Source organism: Mytilus galloprovincialis, chromosome 5 (genome assembly GCF_965363235.1).
Source record: "Mytilus galloprovincialis chromosome 5, xbMytGall1.hap1.1, whole genome shotgun sequence".
Taxonomy (NCBI): Eukaryota; Metazoa; Mollusca; class Bivalvia; order Mytilida; family Mytilidae; genus Mytilus; species Mytilus galloprovincialis.
The window spans coordinates 91,190,587-91,211,821 of record NC_134842.1 but is presented as its reverse complement, the minus strand read 5'-3'; the positions used below and the strand labels follow the sequence as shown (position 1 = coordinate 91,211,821).

The 21,235-nt window shown below is 31.7% G+C and overlaps 1 protein-coding gene across 1 annotated transcript in view; it reads left to right on the top strand.

Moving 5' to 3' along the window:
* The window catches only part of LOC143076697 (protein HIRA-like), a 47,809-nt gene that overhangs the window by 7,808 nt on the left and 18,766 nt on the right, over window positions 1–21,235 (top strand). Inside the window, exons 3-14 of the mRNA XM_076252538.1 lie at window positions 2,142–2,252; window positions 3,130–3,217; window positions 4,219–4,310; window positions 5,188–5,283; window positions 6,343–6,425; window positions 7,157–7,234; window positions 7,812–7,979; window positions 8,747–8,794; window positions 10,248–10,304; window positions 13,776–13,846; window positions 15,288–15,393; window positions 16,081–16,311. Of these exons, the coding sequence (XP_076108653.1) occupies window positions 2,142–2,252; window positions 3,130–3,217; window positions 4,219–4,310; window positions 5,188–5,283; window positions 6,343–6,425; window positions 7,157–7,234; window positions 7,812–7,979; window positions 8,747–8,794; window positions 10,248–10,304; window positions 13,776–13,846; window positions 15,288–15,393; window positions 16,081–16,311 (1,229 nt within the window). The remainder of the gene's footprint in view (window positions 1–2,141; window positions 2,253–3,129; window positions 3,218–4,218; window positions 4,311–5,187; window positions 5,284–6,342; window positions 6,426–7,156; window positions 7,235–7,811; window positions 7,980–8,746; window positions 8,795–10,247; window positions 10,305–13,775; window positions 13,847–15,287; window positions 15,394–16,080; window positions 16,312–21,235) is intronic.

Below are 21,235 nucleotides of genomic sequence, written 5' to 3'. Positions count from 1 at the left end.
TATGAACCATCACACAGTAGATTAAATTGTGTAAAAATGATAAAACTGTTCGGCTCAAGACGTCAAATGCTTATTGTCATAAGTTACCCGACAAATTTAAAAAAAGAAAGGGTATATCAAGGTAGCGACTGACGTCTGACTAAATAGATGAATGGGGCTGAATATTAAAATACTACTTTTTGATAGATATTCCTAAAGTAATGAACATAGAGAAGTTCTCGCTCGGACACACACTCCATAATCTAGTATAATATAAGAGCATAAACCTTAAGCACGGGGAGGCACTCTACTGTCTCCACACGGCACTAAAGACAAACTCTGTAAAAAATAAAATTGAGAAAGGAAATGGTGAATATGTCAAAGCGACAACCACCCGACCATAGAGCAAACAACAGCCGAAGGCAACCAATGGGTCTTCAATGTAGCGAGAATTCCCGCACCCGTAGGTGTCCTTCAGCTGGCCCCTAAAATATGCATAATAGTACAGTGATAATGGACGTCATACTAAACTCCGAATTATACACAAGAAACTAAAATTTTAAAATCATACAAGACTAACAAAGGCCAGAGGCTCCTGACTTGGGACAGGCGCAAAATTGCGGCGGGGTTAAACATGTTTATGAGATCTCAACCCTCCCCCTATACCTCTAGCCAATGTAGAAAAGTAAAAGAATAACAATACGCACATTAAAATTCAGTTCAAGAGAAGTCCGAGTCTGATGTCAAAAGATGTAACAAAAGAAAATAAATAAAATGACAATAATACATAAATAACAACAGACTACTAGCAGTTAACTGACATGCCAGCTCCAGACCTCAATTAAACTGATTGAAAGATTATGTCTTCATCATATGAATATCAGGTACAATCCCTCCCGTTAGGGGTTTAGTATCATACTATCATAAAATATATGAGAAGAACATAACCGTGTCATGCCAACAACTGTTTTTTTAGAAATAAATGTGTTTAGTTCCGATGCAAAGACCCTATCAGTGAATCAATGTTAAATCCAAAATATGCAATCTTTAATGACCTGACAACAGTATCGTAACTATATCCCCTTTTAATAAGTCTATTTAAAGGTTTTGTTAGTTTCTGAGGAGAATACTGACATTTTTGTGCTTTATAAAGAATATTTCCATAAAATTTTGGATGTGAAATACCTGAACGTATAAGATGTCTGCATGTTGAGTTATATTTACGAATTATTTCCTTATACCGGTGATAAAATTTAGTAAATGTTTTGACCAGTTTGTGATATCGAAAACCCTGGTGTAATAATTTTTCAGTAATACATAAATTTCTCTCGCTAAAATCTAATACATTGTTACATACACGAGCGAATCGTACAAGTTGAGATATATAAACACCATAAGATGGTGACAAGGGAACGTCACCATCTAAAAATGGATAATTAACAATAGGAAATGAAAAATCATCTCTTTTATCATAAATTTTTGTATTAAGCTTCCCGTTTATGATATAGATATCAAGATCGAGGAAAGGGCAGTGGTCATTGTTATCATTAGCTTTATTTAAAGTAAGTTCTACAGGATAAATATACATATATCATGCATTAACAATGATAAACAATGATAAAATTGAGAATGGAAATGGGAAATTTTTCAATGGGTCTTCAACACAGTGAAAAAATCTATGTCAAAGTTCTAATTCTAATTCTATTTATATTTTTGCTGACCTGTTGAATATTTTAATTTTTTAAAATCAACGTTTGGTTCTTTTGATCTCAGTTAGTCAAATTTTCTTGCTTACAATGTACCTCTGAAATTCCTATTGTGTAAAGTCATGAAAAAAGGCATTAATGTCAAAGAAATAGACACATCTTATTGCAAGTGGTTTCAAAAGAAGAATTGAAAGTGTCTGCATATCATCAAAAATTTATTAGAGAAACAGATTCCACAACCAAATAGGATATTTATTTCTCTTTACTAGACAGTTAAATTTAAAATATTTAAACCGCCCTGCAAGAGTAATGTCTTAAAACTTTTCTCTACTCGGAGCACACAAATTGTACTGGAAACACCAAATTTAATTATTTAATTGGTTGATTTCTGAATGCTCAAAAGTCTAATGACAGCTAGGGCTGGTCACAGTCAAGACATTTTTTTTGTATTTGTAGGTGATGATACGGGAAAAGTTGTTATTTGGAATACAGCCCCTGTCAGAAATGAGGCAGATGAGAAAGATAAAAATGTGCCAAAAATTATCTGTCAGATGGACAATCACATTGGTAAATATTAACAAGTCTTTAAATAGCTGACTAGGCTATTTTGGCCTTGATCATTGTTGAAGGCCGTGGTGATACCTTTAGTTTTCAATTCTATGTCATTTGGTCACTTGTGGAGAGTTGTTTTGTTGGCAATAATACCATGAATACCACATCTTCTTATTTTCATATTTAAAGATTTCTTTAGTTACATCGATTTCAGATGTGGAGAGAGCTCTAAAATACTAAATTGAACCTAAAGTATCATAACTTTACACTTGAAATATTTTCAGTACATGTTACTGTATTTCATGAGAAATTTGATGCACACAATCCTGACAATGTACAGCTATACATATTTTGAAGAAAACTGTCTCTATATTAGATATTTACATATTTACATCATTGGTATAAGGGCCATATATATTCTTTCAAAATAAGACAATAAAAAAGATAAAATGAATGAAGTGAAAATACATTTTTTTTATAAATATAAACATTGTTTAAAAAAATTGGACAGACTATTATGCTATGTACAATATGACACATGAATTGAATTTATTTCACAAATATGTGTATAATTGTATTTTGATAAGTGTATTTATCAATCTTATTGAAATACAGATCAAATGTCCATGCTTAACTGACTAAAATTATTCTACCTTCTGTTTTTGGAACATAGGGATGTGTCATAGTGATACACACCTTCCAAACTTTTGAATGCAGATATTTCATTGGCTAATGTAATAATAACCTGAACAGAAACAACAGTGTTGTCAGATCCTTGACCTTTGAACCAGGGTCACATGATCTGAATTCTAATATTAATCAGATTGTTTATATACTATCATTTAACTATCTAATTGATTTCTACTGTAAATTTGGATATTCTGATTTTCAGCGTGTGTGAACTGTGTTCGATGGTCTAACAATGGAAAATACCTAGCCTCTGGAGGAGACGATAAACTAATAATGATTTGGCAAATCAGGTAATGTAGTCAGTACAATGCACTACAAGATATGGTGAAATAAGTTCTAAGGAAATGTTTCATGCTTTAAAGCCTTTATACATATTAGTTATAAGCTCATTTGCCTGAAAGTGTCATTGCAAAACTTCTTGTATTACTTAGCATTTTATAGTAAATTATGAATAAACAAGAATGTTTCCCCAGTACACGGATGCCCAATCCACACTATCATTTTCTATCTTCAGTGGACCATATAAGTGGGGGAAAATCTCTAATTTGGCATTAAAATTAGAAAGATTATATCATAAAGAACATGTGTACTAAGTTTTAAGTTGATTGGACTTAAAACTCCATTAAAAACTACCTCAATCAAAAACTTTTAACCTGAAGCGGTACAGAGATATGGATGAACGGACAAGCAAACGAATGGATTGACGCATAGGCCAGAAAACATAATGGTCATAAATGGGGCATAATATCCTTTGAAACCATAAGACAAGTTTGCACCAAACTTTGTCTGAATGATTCCTAAGATATATTAAAATGCCATTTTCATGACCAAGCATGATCTTCAGAAAATAGAAATTAAACATTATCTTCTTTGTCCACAGTTGTGCTACCTATGACCATAAGTCCTTTGTATAGTTAGTCATGTTAGTCCCTGAATCTTTCTCTTTCAAATTTGGGAGAACAGTTAAGTATTTTCAATGATGTCATTAGTATGATTAATATTTTAATCAAACATGTTCGTACATTTTCAATTTTCAATTTGTCACTTGATTAGCATTTATACTTTCCCAGCTTTATGTTTTGATTAGTTCAGTCGTCAGTTCCATGTTTAATTTATCCCTATACAAATGATCGTTCAAATTTTCTGCCATTTGTAGTTTGGCAGAATCTACTAATTAAGATTTATTAATATGCATGCATGAAATATTTGCTACTGGGTATTAAGCAGACAGCAATCAATCTTGATCATGTTGATTCACTAACTTAACATAATATTGTAATTATTATTACAGGTACAGTGGATCAACGTCCACCATGTTTGGATCTGACACTAAAAACCAAGAACAATGGAGACCATCTATAACACTCAGGGGACATTCAGGAGGTAAAACATTATTTTAATTAGGCAATATAGAAAATGTGTACTGACATAAACACAGCAATTTGTATTACTTCAGCTTTATAGTGCATCAAAAGATTTAAGAGATTTTTAATGTATGATCAGAAAGTCTGTAATTTATTCAAATTTATTTTCTACGCACAAACTGAAGTAAAATTTGATGCTGATAGAAATGCCAATTTGGCATGTTTGGAAAGAGTAAGGGCTGTTCTATTTTATCAACATACATGATACTTATGGAAGTAACTTCTGAAATGGAAAACATTGTTTATAAAAACAATTTAATGATTTCAGCACATTTTTAACAGTTTAAAAAAAAAAATTGAGACCTTACAGTAGATTTAAAAAGGCAACTAGATAACATTTATAAGGCATTGCTACAGTTTTTGAGCTGTATGTACTAACTTACGGGATATACATTCTTGTATTTTCTTGAAATATTGTTACATAGAAAAAAGTAACTTCAGTTGTATTTAGAGTAAATAATCCTAGAAACTGATAAATGTGTATAATACAGACCATACATTCTAAGAGTCCTGTCTCAGATAACTTTCACACAGCCAGCTTTGTTAATTATTGCTATTAAATATTATTTTAGCATTTCCAAATGAAATTGTTAATGCATTTGTTATATTAATTGCTAAACAATTGATTGCAATAAATAATGCTTTCCAAATTTTAAATGCAATTTTTTTTTAGAGAAAAACCAATCCAGTTGAAATTTTTCAAAAATAAAAAAAACATTTAAAAAATCTACGAATTTTCAGTCCAGGTACAGTACATATGAATGATGCAATAACCCAACAACACAATAAAACCCCCATAACCCAACGACACTTTATATTCATTTTTTTTTCTACAGATATTCTAGATTTAGCATGGTCAGGAAATGACAGCTGGCTAGCTTCATGTAGTGTAGATAACTCAGTTGTAGTATGGAATGCTGACAAATTTCCAGGTGAGATTTAAGACAGGACTGTAGTATTTGATAAAAAATATATTTATTTGATATAAAAAAAATGTGTGAGTTAACCCATAGCAGTACCGATAAACTTATAAAGATACGAAAATAGGTGTGGTATATATGATTGGTTCACCAGAAATTATTACCACTGTGAAACATTAAAAATTAATAGATAGTTGCATAAAACAAATAAATCTGCAGGATTACTACATGTTTTGGAAAGAAACATGGTGAATCTGTATATGGATAGCATATTTTGTTCTGATTTGTATGCTTTTACATGGCTAGAATTACGTAAACACTTAAAGTCAAATTGTGTGCAATTGATTAATATAATTGTACATATTTCTTTACAGCAGAATGCAATGAGTAGTTTAAAAAGGTAGAACCTTTGGTTAGCTTGCTTTTTAGCTGAACCATGAAGTCATTACAAGGTTAGGTATACCACACTCCTTTTGGAATAGTCTAGTCCTACAGACAGGTAGATTGGTCAGACTAGTCTACTCTTAAAGGAGGTAAGTTACCTATCAATGACTTGACAGTTCAGCTAGCAAGCAAGCTAAACAAAGATACTACTGTTACATACACACTCAATGCATTCTGTTGTTAAGTTAATTATTCAATCTAGATAATTTGTTGCCCTGTATAATTTATTTTTGGATGTAACGCGTCTTCTGATTGGCTGACGTTATTTTGTTAAGAGCCCATAGACATAATTTAGTCATGTGACTGTGACGTCATCAACGTTTTTTCATGGTTTTCTATGGTTTAAAATGGAATTTAGAATTAAATTATAAGAAATGACTGTAATATCTTTTCTGTCTATTCGAAATAACATAAAAAATGGGGTGCACACTGTTAAATAACCCGCTACGTGCGTTATTCAGTTTGCACCAAATATTTTATGTTATTTCAAATAGACAGAAAAAATATTACAGTCATTCCTTAATTAAAAGAAATGCTGTTTATATGTATTTAAAATTGCAAATAACTTTTTCAGAACAACATTGTATAGAAATTCCAATAAGAAACATATTTTTTTTTCTTCTTCAGAACAGTTAGCAGTGTTGAGAGGACACAGTGGCTTAGTTAAAGGTGTGACTTGGGACCCTGTAGGGAAATATTTAGCATCACAGGTAACTGAGGTTATTAGTATCCTATCAAAGGAAAAAGGGAATTTACGTTTTCTCTCTGTTTGTGTTCTTCACAGAAATTTCATGTATCCCGGTTAACAATGAATTGTGAAATACTTCTTGTTTCTATAGAATATAGAATCACATTCATTTACTGAGATAGCATCACATTCTAGAACTATTGTATTTATTGTTAATTTGTTCTCGTCCTGAATATGCATGCAATATTTGCATTTGTCGTTAAACAACCAACAATTCTTAAAATTAAAAATAAGAATTCTGATTCTTAATTCTATGCTGAATAGTAATCTCTTTTGCAGTTATAAGACAACATGTCTTATTTTTCTTTTGATATCTGTTGCTTAATTGCCTTATGTTAAGAATGCTAAGATAATTTGACAATGAATATTACAGATGAGATAAACAGCTCCTAGCCTTTTTCTACATATATATATCTTAATTACCATTTTAGGTGCCGTTCAATCAATTAACTGCACTAAAATCATAAACAATAAGAATTATGAAGATATATTCACAAACATTGATGGAAATCCTGACTTTGGGACAGACACTCTGGTGGAGATTTGTCTCATTGGCAATCATACCACATCTTATTTTTACACACAAAAAAAATACATATAAAAACATAAATGCCACTAATTATGACTATATAGTTTTCTCTAATCAATTTATTAAAACAATTTACTTATAATGAATTAATTTTGTTTATGTAGGCTGATGATAAAAGTGTAAGAATATGGAGAACAAGAGACTGGCAGGAAGAGAAATCCATAACTAAACCATTCCAAGAGGTATCTACTACAATATCCAAATTTTTAAAAATATTTTCATGTTACATCATTTATCTCATCAATGAAAATGGTTACAATTTTCATGACCTTCAGGGTTGAAGTGAATTTTCTGACTTGTAATATGTAGCAAAGTTAGCAAAATTTCTTATAAGAAATTGTATTGTCTTACTAGCAGACAAAATAAACTGTTTATACTAATAGTACCAATTTAACTACACCATGTGGTCATGAAAACAAACTTTTGTCTCTTCAGTGACACTAAAGGTCAAAATATTTGAAATCTAAAAACAACATGGAAAAGAAATCAAAGGCTCATCTACAAAATGACCTAAGGGGTACCTTGATTTCCTCAATTTAAAATTAAACCCCAAATTTTGCAAAGGAAAATGTCAGTAGAACACTATTTGTATTTAAATGCCTGGTCAGCCTGGACCAAAGTTTTGGCTGCTGGTTGGGATAGGTTAATGAGAGATTTGCTACAAATAGGACATCATAATGAATTTTGACTAATGAAAATATCTATCAAAATGTTGAATATTTGTCAGGTGAAAATGACAAAAATTCTATATCATTTCAGTGTGGTGGGACCACTCATGTTTTACGCCTGAATTGGTCACCAGATGGAGCTTATATTGTATCTGCCCATGCAATGAATAATTCAGGACCCACAGCACAGATCATTGAGCGTGATGGCTGGAAGGCAACATTGGACTTTGTTGGCCACAGGAAAGCTATCACTGCAGTTGTAAGTGATTATTTGTGTGGATTTTCATTAACTGTGGACTCATTCATTTTCATGGGTATCCATTTTTTCGTGGATTAAGGAAAACTTGCATATTCGTGAATATTTAATTTTGAGGTTTTGAAAAAGTCTGCATACACTCCTTTAGAAAATTTGTAATTTTTGAACATTCAAATTCATGGTTCCCCTGTACCCACGAAATCCACTAAAATTAGTATCCAATGAATACTAATGAATCCACAGTATAATATATATTTTCCTATAGGATGTGGTATGGTTGCATGCAAATGAGACAATTATTCACCAATGGTCAAATGGCATTAATATAAACGATTATAGGTTACTGTAATGCCTTCAACAATGAGAAAAACTCATACTCAGTAGTCGATTTGGCCAGGTCAATTTGTGAAATTGTGAATCAACTTCTATAAAGGAAACTACGGCTTATAACAATACAGTCCCTTTTTAAATTTATACAGCATATGCTGTAATGGGCTATGTATAGTTCACACTGGTCTATTGTCCTTACACATGTATTGTATGAAATGCGGAATTGGAACGAATAACTAATGAAGTTTTGAAGTTTATACTTCAATATGCACATAAAGCTGCTCTCTGGACCACTTAAATTCTTTTTTCATTCCTTGAAAATCGAGCAGATTCCAGTTTAAATTATGCAATGCAGTGAAAAAGAATTTGTTGTGTATCACTTTATTATAAAATTTATCAGTTCAGACTGATACTTAAAAAATTTGTTTACTACTTTTCAGAGATTTAATCCTAATATTTTTGCCAGTAGAATAAAAGGCACAGAACAGGTATTATAAAGTTTTAACTTTCAGTCTAACATGTAAAAGGTGCAGGTAACTGAGGTTAATATGTTTGCTTGCTGGATTTTCACTAAAGTTTCATGAAACTAGAAAAAATAGTTTTGATTTTACAAAAGAATGTTAGCATGAATTTAATAAACTCAAAGAGAAATTTTTATTTTACGTGGTCCTATATACACGCACAACAATGTATATCAATGTTGTAGTTTTTTTCATCAAATGGTATTTTGTCCTAAAAACTTGAAAGCTTTTCCCCACAACATTTGAGCAAATTTGTATTAATTTTGGAATCATTTGTTATTTTCTTCAGATTTGTGACATTATCTTAGGCCACGGTTTTTTAATTTGTTGGTTTACAGATTTTTTTCTCATAAAAAAGTCCGGTCGGTCGGTCGGAAGATAAAAGAAGAAAAAAAATCTTTCAAAACAGAAAAATATTCAAAATAAATATATATTTCACCTTATTTAACAAAATGTTTGTCTTATTTGCTGTTTTGTCACCTTTCTTAACATTTAGTTTGATGAAATATTATTGACCAGTGATCATGAACATTGCATGACATCGTTTAATAACTTCCTGTAAAAAAGGGGGGGTTGCACGGACAAAGACGAAATTAAATCGTCATTTCACAATCAAGAAAAACAGATTCCCGTAGCTCTCAATCAATTCCAGAAAACTTGGTAAATAATGATCTTCAGTAAAAAAAAACTGATAAAGAAAAAAATGTAAAAACGTTGTACAAAAATAAGTTTCAACACACGTTTCGAAAAACGTAATAGACTCGTCCACTGGAAAAACGACAATATCGGGTTAATCAGTTGTCATGCAATCCGGTTTTTATCCCAATAATTGATAATATGAAACAAGAAAATTTCAAATGATTTGTTAATATTCAGTACTTTAATTGATGTATTCCACCTGTCAACATTTGGACAAGTCTATTTCTCTGAGATGATGCATCTTACGGACTGATGACAAATAAGGGAAACCAACTTATTTTGTAATAGGTTTTCAACACAGGTTTCGTTCCGCAAAATTATTTGTTCAAAAGACATTTCAAGGTCAGTTAAAATTGATTTGTCTATTTTAGAAACGTAAATTGGAAGTTTTATTTTTCACAACAGAAAGTGTTATCAACTTTGTTAATGATTAATGCATTTCATTTTATAAAAAAAAGAAAATTTTAATTATTTTTCAGGGATACTGCATTGATAAGGGTCGGCGGGAATAAAAAAAGCATGAAAAGTAAATTTTATTTTTATTCTGAAAATCGGCAAAATCGGGTCGGCGGATCCGTAAACCAACAAATAAAAAAAACGTGGCCTTATTAATACATATTAATAGATAGCTGCTTTAGATGATAAGCATTAAAAATTAATTCAATCTATAAATTAAAAAGTGCTATTAGAGCTATTATTAATGTATCATTTCTATTTTCAGCATCCCCAATACACATGTTGTGCCATCGGAAGTAAAGATAGATCTCTCTCAGTATGGGTAAGTAGCATGCATAAAGGTGTTGAAAGTAAAATCACAAAAATATTACTGAACTCAGAGGAAAATTCAAAAAGGAAAGTTCCTAATCAAATGGCAAAATCAAAAGCTCAAAGACATAAAATAAATGGATAACAACTGTCCTATTCCAGACTTGGTACAGGCATGTTCTTATGTAGAAAATGGTGGATAAAAACTGGTTACATAGCTAGCCAAACATCTCACTTGAATGACAGTCACAATTTGGAAGTTGACAAAGGTGTCAAAAACTGTTGGAAATGGGATTGGGTTGAGTGTACAGTTTATGGCAACCCAGTAGGCCAGTTTATATGGAAAATTGATTCAAGAGGAATGCCAGATGCGAGTTATGTCAAAAAGACATCAATTACGCTTGAAGAGGCTAGAAAAATTTGGAGCAACATCTAACCAAAATGAAAAAAACTTCACCTGTGGGGGTTGTTCCCAACCTGTTTGATGGTGTTCATTACCTATATCACATTTGCAGAAATATTTGCAGAAAAAAAATCAAGTCCAGACCAAATTTGGCATTAAAATAAGAAAAATCATATCATATTAGGTTGATTGGACTTCCAATTTCATCATAAAATACCTTGACCAAAAATTTTACATAAAACTGTATAGACGGACGGACAAACAAACTAAAAGACGCACAGTCCTAAAAACAGACCTGATTTTGCAGCAAGAAATATAAAGCTGAAATATAATTACCTTGATATTCCCTGGGTTGTGATTAGGCCTGAAGAGGCTAAAAAAGTTTGGAGCAACATCTAACCAAACTGAAAAAAACTTCACCTGTGGGGGTTGTTCCCAACCTGTTTGATGGTGTTCATCACCTATATCACATTAGCAGAAATATTTGCAGAAAAAAAGTCCAGACCTACAAAAAATTTGGCCATGGTGGACCATGAATATGAAAATTTAAAGTTACTACCAATTTCCCAGGCCTTAAAGTTTGGACAAAGAAAGAAAAGCAAAGATAGTAGGACAGTTCTCTTTATCCTAAAAGAACATACCTCATTGATAATAAGATAGATACACAACATTTAGACAAATAAAAAAACGAATTTTCAAGGTACCAGAAAGGCTGTGTTTTGTTTTTCTTATTTTCAAATTGTCTAAGTGAAGTTTGAGAAAGTATGTGTTTTTTTCTCTTTTTAAAATCAAAAAGTTATAGAAATATATCGTATTAAACAATTTGTTTGAAAAATGGGGTAAAATCTTATAAAAACTGTAATTTAAAACTAAAATTAAGTGCCAGGAGTTGCCCAGAATGCATAATTTTGCACCATTTATCCCTTAATAGGCCCCCATGCCTCCTGCTGTGAGGACCACCCGGCTAGGCCAATATCAAGGTAATTATATTTCAGCTTTATTTTTCTTGCAGCAAAATCAGGTCTGTTTTTCGGACTGTGCATGTGTTAGTTTGTCTGTCCGCCTGCACAGCTTTAGGTTGCAGTTTTTGGTCAAGGTATTTTATGAAGCATTTGGAAGTCCAATCAACATACTTAATTAAATATGATATAATCTGTCTAATTTTAATGCCAAATTTGAGTTTTGACATAAATTTCAAGGTCAACTGAACTATTCAATGCTGTATTCAATAAAATAAAAACATTCGGATGGGGGAATTTCTCGCTGCATTGAAGACCTGTTGGTGACCTTCTGCTGTTGTTTTTTTCTATGGTTGGGTTATTATCTCTTTGACACATTCCCCATTTCCATTCTCAATTTTATTATATACAGCCTACTTCTTGTGTAAGAGTTTGTAAAGAGTAAACAATTGTTCCCAAAGATTAATTTATTGCAAAAACACAGCTTTTCCCCCTAGTGGTTTATGATGGAACCACCCCACCCAATCCCTCTCTCCTCATTTTACAGACAGGCTTGAGACTGTCCTTGGCTGAGTTACATAAACCACTAGAAAGGAGAACTGTACTGATAAAATTATTTGAATTGTATTAATATCTAGCATTTTTATCCATATTAAGATTTTGGGGTTTAATCTTGTATTTTACTGTTCAAATATTTTAAGTTAAATGGTTTAATTGTATAAGATAAATAAATTGAATTATGAGTTTAGATTAGAGATATGTTGTACACTGTTCCTTATAGAAGTATGTTGACAGTATTTGTGAATATAAAGGAAAAACATGGGCATAGTTTTACAGGGGAAGTAACTCTGTGTTTACCTAAATCTGTCTATTACATTAATTATAACTGTATAAATTATCAAATCAATGTCCAGAATAAAGTTATGAAACTACAAAACTAAAAATTTCTTACTAGTAGTTATTGCTCCATATGTCATGTATGTGCAAAAAATATCTAATTTTGAAATTATTAGTTAGTTGTTCTCTCAAAAGTTACACAATATGAGACCATAATCATTATCTCATTACAGCGCATATTATTTGTATAAATCTTATTTGACATGGTAGAAGATATGGGGGCTTCATACCTTGTATGCAGATGCCTTATTTTATGAAGTTCCCATGGCCCATTGTCCTTGACCTCATTTTTGTCAAGCCTGAGACAAGCTTGACATGGGGAAAGTGATCTGGCGTCTACAGCGTTAGCTAAATTCTTTAAAAGCTTAATATTTTAGATTAAGAAGGTGGAATACCTGGATGCCTCATATTTTGTATATAGGTGCCTCATGTTGCGAAGTATCCGCCTGTGACTTGTCCATGGTTCTTGACCTCATTTACATGGTTCAGTGACTACTTCAAAAAAAAACTGGCAGGTGTCATCTGACCTTCATATTCATGGTTCAGTGGTTATAGTTAGTTTTTGAGATTTGGTTTTTTTTTTCTAACACTATATGCAATAGGTCAACTATATTTGGTGTTTGAAAATATTTTATGATGTGCATGTCAGTCTGGCAGGTTTTATTTGACATTGACATCGTTTTCACGGTTCAGTGTTAAGTTTTTGTGTTTTGTTCTGTTTTTCTTAAACTATAAGCAATAGCAGGAATAGGTTTAACTATATTTGTTGTATAGAAGAATTGTAAGCTATACATGTCTGCCTGGCATGGTTCATCTGACCTTGACCTAAATTTCATGGTTCATTAGTCAATATTTAGTTTTCTTGGTTAAGTCTGTTTCTTAGAAACTAAAAGCAATAGGTCAACTATACTTATTGTTTTGAATGATTGTAAGGTGTACAGGTATTTCTTGTTTGGTTTATATGACCTTGACCTCATTTTCTTGGATCATGTTAAGTTAATGTGATAGCTGTAGTAAAGCTTTATATAATTTAGGACTATCAACATTATATCAATGAAATGTAAAGAAGGCGAGACATTTCAGCATGTGCACTTTTGTTAATTTTCAGTTACATCCATGTACTATGGACACATTCTTGTTTACATTGCTTTTGGATTCATTTTCATTTTAGATGTCCTTGATTCAAGTTTTATATAAAATCATCTTTTTTCAATTTTTTTTTTAGCTGACAGCTCTGAAGCGGCCATTGGTGGTGACTAAAGACCTGTTTGACAGTGCTATTCTTGACATAACTTGGTTTGTATTAAATTCATTTATAAGAAGTCGGGAACATAGTCAAATCTTATTGATTGAGTCTTACTTTTTCACTTGTCTCAAGCTTGATGTGAGTTTCATTTTACTTTTCTAGTTGTAAGATTACTTTGTCAACCTAGTAGGTTAGGCCAAATAAAAATATATGTGTGGTCCCAGTAACCCTACCGTCCCTACTTTTTCGGCTTAAAAATAGCCTACCCTAAAGATTTTATTGTCATTTTTCATTAAGCACTGTTAAAGTCAGAATGTTGCTCCCATAGACTCAATGTAAAAAAAAACCATAAAATAAAAAAAATCCCTACCTACCTACCCTAACTTTTTTTCAGATGTAACTGGAACCACACATTCTTTTTTATTTGGCCTTAATTTTAAAAACATTTTTTTTTTTAATTTCCACTTTATTTGTATCAGTTATATTAAAAATGAAATTCATTTACAAAAACTGTGATAGAAAATAATCTTCAAGTTGTGTCAACAAAAGTAAATAAGAATAGATTATGGAAGTACAGTCCCAAAATTGGTTACCTTCTTTAACTTTAATGAGCTGTATAGGCAAACTTTATTATTAAACCTAACCTCACTGCTTATTACCATTAAACACAGATATTGTTCATTTATGTGCCGTCGTTTTCACTGTTCTTTAGAAATTTCCCTTTACAAATTGTAAAAAATACTGAATTTGTGGTTCATGCACTCTTACTTTACTTTGCCCCTCAACCAAATGTTTAATAATATACACAATGCTAATTACCATGGAACACAGTTCTCGATTAAATTTTGTAGTATTGTTGAGTTATGTCCCTTTATAAATTTAAAGACATTCAGAATTTGCTGTATTTACACTCTAAAAAGCAAAAAAAACAAAAAAAAAAACAGAAGAAAACTAAAAACAGAAAGACCCTTTCCAAATGTCAAATTCAGAAGCACAAACACATCAATCGAATGTATAACAACTTTCATATTCCTTAATCAGTACATACATTTTCTTATGTAGAAAGTGGTGAATTAAACCTGATTTTATAGCTAGCTAAACATCTCACTTTAATGACAGTTGCTTCAAATTCCATTATATTGACAGCAAGAAACAGAGAAAACTTTTAACTGAAGTAAATGTTATAATCAATACTCACACATAATGCTTATCACTACCTAACACAGATCAAGATTGAATGTTGAGTGGTGTCACTTTCAGGGATCTTGAGTTATGTCCCTTTATGAATGGTGAAATTGCTGAATTTACTCTATGTTTACAAAGGTTGGGCATCTGTGTCCCATGTACACATTCTTCTTCTATTTGAAAAATTAAGTAGAATTACACAAGAAGCAGAAAATGATTCAAATAAAACAAACACAGGTCAATAATAAATGTTAAAAACTAAAGATTGCCTGAAGATGAATTATAATGTTTATTTTTTGTTATAAGGAGTAAAAATGGCATGGAGTTAATGGCTTGTTCCCATGACGGCACTGTAGCTTTTATAGATTTTACTCTGGCAGAAATAGGAACACCTCTTACTAAAAATGATGTGGTAAGTCGAGGGATTTGATCAAAGGCATTTTTAACATAGATAAAAGATGATGTGATATGAGTACCAATGAGACAACTCTCCCATCAAAGTCATAATTTGTAAAGGTAGACCATAAAAGGTCAAAGTACAGCCTTCAATATGAAGTCTTGACTCACACCAAACAGCAAGCTACAAAGGGCCCCAAAATGACTAGTGTAAAACCATTCAAACAGGAAAACCAACGGTCTAATCTTTATTAAAAAAAAGAAAACAAGAAACACTCATGCATCACATCAACAAACGACAACTCCTGAACATCAGGTTCCTGACTTAGGACAGGTGCAAAAAAATGCAGCGGGTTTAAATTGCTTCAATGTACTATTATAGATAAGATGGTGTGATAATTGTCAGTGAGAAAAACTACCAACCACAAACTAAAACAAATTTTCATTTATATATCTTATCATTACAGAAAGAAGGCCATATAAATGATAGTATAAATCGATTTGGAATTAATTAATCTTAGCAAATAAGATTTGTATTCATTTAAATTTTCATTCTGATTTATTCTTGACATATTAAATTGCAAAATAAAAGTACAAAAATTAAACAAGTCAATTTTGTATAAATTCAACATAATTTTCTAATAGCTTGCTATATTTTTTAATGTATACTGTTAAGATTTGTTTGTGTTACATTTCCTTTTAGCAAATGTTTCTGGAAAAAATTTATGGAAAATGTCTTCCAATGAATAAAGCTTCCAATCCAGCAAACCAAATTATAGAATCGGCAGCCATGTTGAAATTGCACCAGCAGCAGAAGATACAACAACAGTTGCAGAAGACACCTGAAAAAATGGACCCAACTAAAAGTCTCTCTGATAGTTTTTCTAATGATAGTAGATTAACCAATGGGGGTACACCTGGTACTCCTTTTAAGGTAAGCCTCCAAAAAATGTGTTGGATAAGGGCTTTTTGTAAAAAAAATGAAGGGGCTTGACAGGGGGGTCCCTGATGTTTGACTAAAAATTTGCTTAGTTTTCATGCTTAGTAATGGAATTTTCTTTTAAGAATCAACTATGCTATCAAAACCTCATACCAGAAAGGAGGCATATCACTAAGTCATCATTTTATTAAATCTACTGTATGATAAAAAGTAAATACATCAAATAAAATTGAGAATGGAAATGGGGAATGTGTCAAAGAGACAACAATCCGACCAAAGAGCCAAACACAACAGAAGGCCACCAATGGGTCTTCAATACAGCGAGAAAAGTAAGAACATTCAAAAAGGTTGATTCAAAATCTCATCAGGCAAGCTATAGGCATGATGCGCTGATAGTCATGCTTATACTGTTCTCAACAAAATAGTGATGGAATAAAATGTTATTAATGAGAACTTCGCTTAGCATTTTGATGTATCATTTGACAAGTAATTCTTAATAATTTTCTTATTCCAGGCATATATCTCCTTAGCCATATTTGGCACAACTTTTTGGAAGTTTGGGTACTCAATGCTCTTCAACTTTGTACTCGTTTGGCTTCCTAATTATTTTGATCTGAGCGTCACTGATGAGTCTTATGTATAAGAAACGCGCATCTGGCTTATTAAATTATAAGCCCGGTAGCTTTGATTACTATTAATACTATCTTTCATAACTAAGTGTTTTGCTTATTATAATAAATGAGGAAATCTCAAACACTTTTACAGGTCTTTTCTAGTTATTTGTATTTGTTTTTGTGGTTTATTTCTTTTAACAATTACAAAAAGTTGAAACAGATCTATTATAACAAAACACACAGGTTTCTCCTGCTGGGGGTTAAATTTACATCCTGTAGGTGGTGTTTGGATTTCGATCGGATTTAGGATATTCCTATGCCCTTCTGTGCACCCTCCTCATTTTTCAAACAGGCTTGGGACTGTCCATGGCTGAGTTATCTTTGATCAAAACCACCAGCAGTATGAACTGTGTATTGTGTTGTTGTTGTTCAGCAGTATTTATATGCATGATTTTATCTCAGATATGACTTGTAGGGTTAGATTTGGTATATACTTTTTATAATTTTTAGTTAAATGATTTTATTAGGAAAATGATAATACTTTGAATGATAAGTTTTAAGATGAGTAGTATCATACACTGTTCCTTGAAGGGGTATAAAGGGAGTATATGTGCAGATATAGAAAATACATGGAGATGGTATTTCAGGGGAAGTAACTCCAGCTTTTTCTGTGTTTATATTGGGTTATTGCTAAAATTACAGAATAAAAATGAAGAAACTGTCTTTATTACATGCGTTTGTTTTGCCAAATAAATTCAAAAAGTTGCATATTTGTTGTTTTAAATATTGTATGAAAATTTTTCAGTTTCAATGGAAGCAAGGGGGTTGAAAGAAACTTTCAAAATTCCCTACAACCAAAAGTACTGTGGATTCAGTATTTTTTATATTTAACACATAATTTGAAAGCTAAAATATCACACTAAGAGCGTTCATTGCCACATATGATATGAAACTACAAAAAAAAATACTTCTGTCTTTTAATAGGGGTTCCATACTGACAGAAAATTGTGACTTGGATACTTAAATCATAAGGGTTCTCACACCTATAGTTCTCATTAAATTTCAATAAAATCTGTTTGATAGATTTTGAAAAACAAGGCCAGTTGAATACTTATGGAAGGGAAGAATTTTTGTCTGGGGGACTTATGCCCAATGGAAATGTTAAATATTTATAAAGTCAACATTGTAAGGACTCGCTCAAACACAGTTCTCATCAGATTTTTACATCTCAGTTTGTCAACCATTTATATTCTCTGCCCACAAGATCATAGCCAAACTTTAAATTGATAAGCAATGATGCTGTTCATCAGATTTTCATTTTGAATTGTATGCGGACAGGCAAGACATAACTGTTAGTCTGTATGTCGGCAGTTTAATCTTTCTTTAATATATTTATACTTTATGATTTACCTAGTTAAATCAGGAAACCTCAATTCCTTCTATACATTTGCTGCAAATTTCTTCTAAAAATGAATGGAAAAAAATTCAATTTTTCTTTTCTTTCTGCATTAATTACCACCCTAAGGAGGCCTAGCTAGACTGTGCATTAACAACTTTTGAGATGAAAGTTAATGCACTGGTTTAAGGTCCTCTCATTCTTTGCTAATTATATGAGAAGTCATGAACGGCGGTATTGGAGAATGCAATAACTTAAAAATCTTTCAGTTAACACACTCTAAAAATAACTGAAGTTAACACACTAGAAGATGAAAGGGATTTCCATTCCCATGTTACATAATAATAAAACACACAGATTGTTCCTGCTGGTGGCTCTTTACATCCCCACTTTCCCTCCTCATTTCTCAGACAGGCTTGGGACTGTCCAGGGCTGAGTTGATCTCTCTGTTTTAGCCACCAGCATTGAGAGCTGTGTACTTTAGGAGGTAGTTGAACAGTATTTAAACACTTGGTTTTATCTAAGATATGACTTGTATGGTTAGATATGGTATTTAATTTTCATATTTTCTAGTTAAATGATTTTATTAGTAAAATAAAAAAAAATAGAATGATTAGTTTTAAGATGAGTAGTATAATACAATGTTCTTTGGAGGGGTATAAAATAGTGTATGTGAAGATATAGAAAATACATGGAGATGGCATTTCAGGGGAAGTAACTCTAGTAGCTTTTTTTCAATAATCTGTTGTGTTATTGGTAAAATTTCAGAATTTTTAATGATACGTTTTAAGATGATTATTATATTCTAATGCAATTTGTATGTAACAATTTTTTTCATTGGCTAAAAGTTGCCGTCAAATCCACAGTTGACCAGGCGTAACTAAGGAGAGACAATCATTTTGAAATGATTCAATCAACAAATTTTCGATTACTACTATATTATCCAAAATAAAACAACACCTACCTCGAATTCGCCGTTTTAAAGTTATTTTGTCCGAATTTGAAGCGTACAGGGAACGCAATAACCTCCAGTTTGTAAGTTTTCATTTGACTGACGTCACGTTTACCCATGACGTCTTTGCCCCAAAATCATTCATGAAGTTTCACGGATTTTTTTTTTATTTGTCAAATTTAGACATTTTTCCAAGTTTTATCATATTATTTCATTTTGAAATGCATTAGAATCGGAATAACAGTACTGTAGTTGAAGAGTTGCCACCGTCAATTTTGATTTGACGGTCGCAAATCTCCGTTTTACTGTCTCCGCTACGCGTCGCCAGTAAAACTGCATTTGTGACCGTCAAATTTACAATTAACGGTGGCAACTCTTCAACTACAGTACTGTTATTTCTTAAATACACTGTTCCTTGGAAGAGTATATAGGAAATGTATGTGCAGATGAAGAAACAGAGATGATTTTTCAGGGGAAGGAACTCATAGCTTTCTCAGTTATCTGTCTATTGTGTTATTGGTTAAATTACAGAATTGACAAAATTTAGAAATTGAAAATATTACATTAAGATTACTCTACTCCACTTATGTATTCTGAATTTCGAAATGTAACTACAATAAAAATTCATATTTTTGTCCTGTAGTTGTGGTTCTATATATTTACTTACAAAAGTTGTGTCTTGGATATGGCAATGCTGTTGTCCCTCCCATCATCATTGTATTACATCAGTTTTCAATAAATCAGCAATATCTTGAAGGGGTTTTGAAAAATTGGCGAGTTGAATGTTTATGCAAGACTTAAGCTGGCTGGGGATGGATTAGATAGGGAAAATGGTATTGTAAACACTCATTCATGCAATTATAATTGTTATATGTCTGGTACACTTGACCTAAGAATTTAGGACAAATGATCTTTAGTCATTCCACAGTCACTTTTCTTTAATGCAGTCTGCACCGTTAGCCACTAGTCCGATGCCCCAGATTAGTAGATATTGATTTGGACTAGAGAAAAATTTCAAAATTTTATATAAGGAAAAGGGATAAGTTTTGATATTTAGTTTCCGGACTAGTAGATGAAAAAGTTTTTGGCTCAGACTGTTAATGGTGTGAGACAATTAATCTTGTGGTGTTCAAATTTTACAGGAACGTTTGCAGTGTCCACTAATTATAATGACAGACTAACAGCAATAAGGTGTTTTAAAATTTGGAATTATTTTTAATGCCCCACCTACAATAGTAAAGGGGCATTATGTTTTCTGGTCTGTGAAATATATACGAACCAGATACTGTGAATTCAGAAATTATTGTGAGGTTTTTATTATTGCAAAAAATATAACAGAGTTGTGAACGCAATAATTTAAACTCACATTTTGATTTATTTTAAATGAATTAAACAGGATTTTTTTCAAAATTGTAAAAATTAAAATCGCAACAATAAATGTATGTAATAATTTCTGAATTACAGTATTGGATTTGGATCAACTGACATGAGACTGTTCTGTTAGTTTACTGGAAAAAAGCAGGGTAAAAGTTTGAATTTCACTATTAATATTATTTTATTCAAAAACACAGTTTAAACCCACTCTTGGCGATAGAACCAACTAAATTTCCTAATTATCGCTTATTGTTATTTCTTTCCCTCCTCCTCATTTCTCAGACAGGCTTGGGACTGTCCATGGCTCAGTTATACACACTAGGAGTGGTGGTATCTGTACTATTTTAGTAATTTGATTTGTAAATATAAACAAAAGTTTTATCACACTATGATTCTGTGGTTAAATTTTGTGTTTTCTTTTCCAATTTTTAAAGATAAATGTTTTTTCTTTGCAAAGTAAAATATATTAAATGATTAGTTATCATAAGGGTTTTATTATACGCTATTCTTTGTAAAGGTATATATAGATTATTTTTGAAGACAAAAGAAATACATGTAGATGATTTTTCAGGGGAAATAACT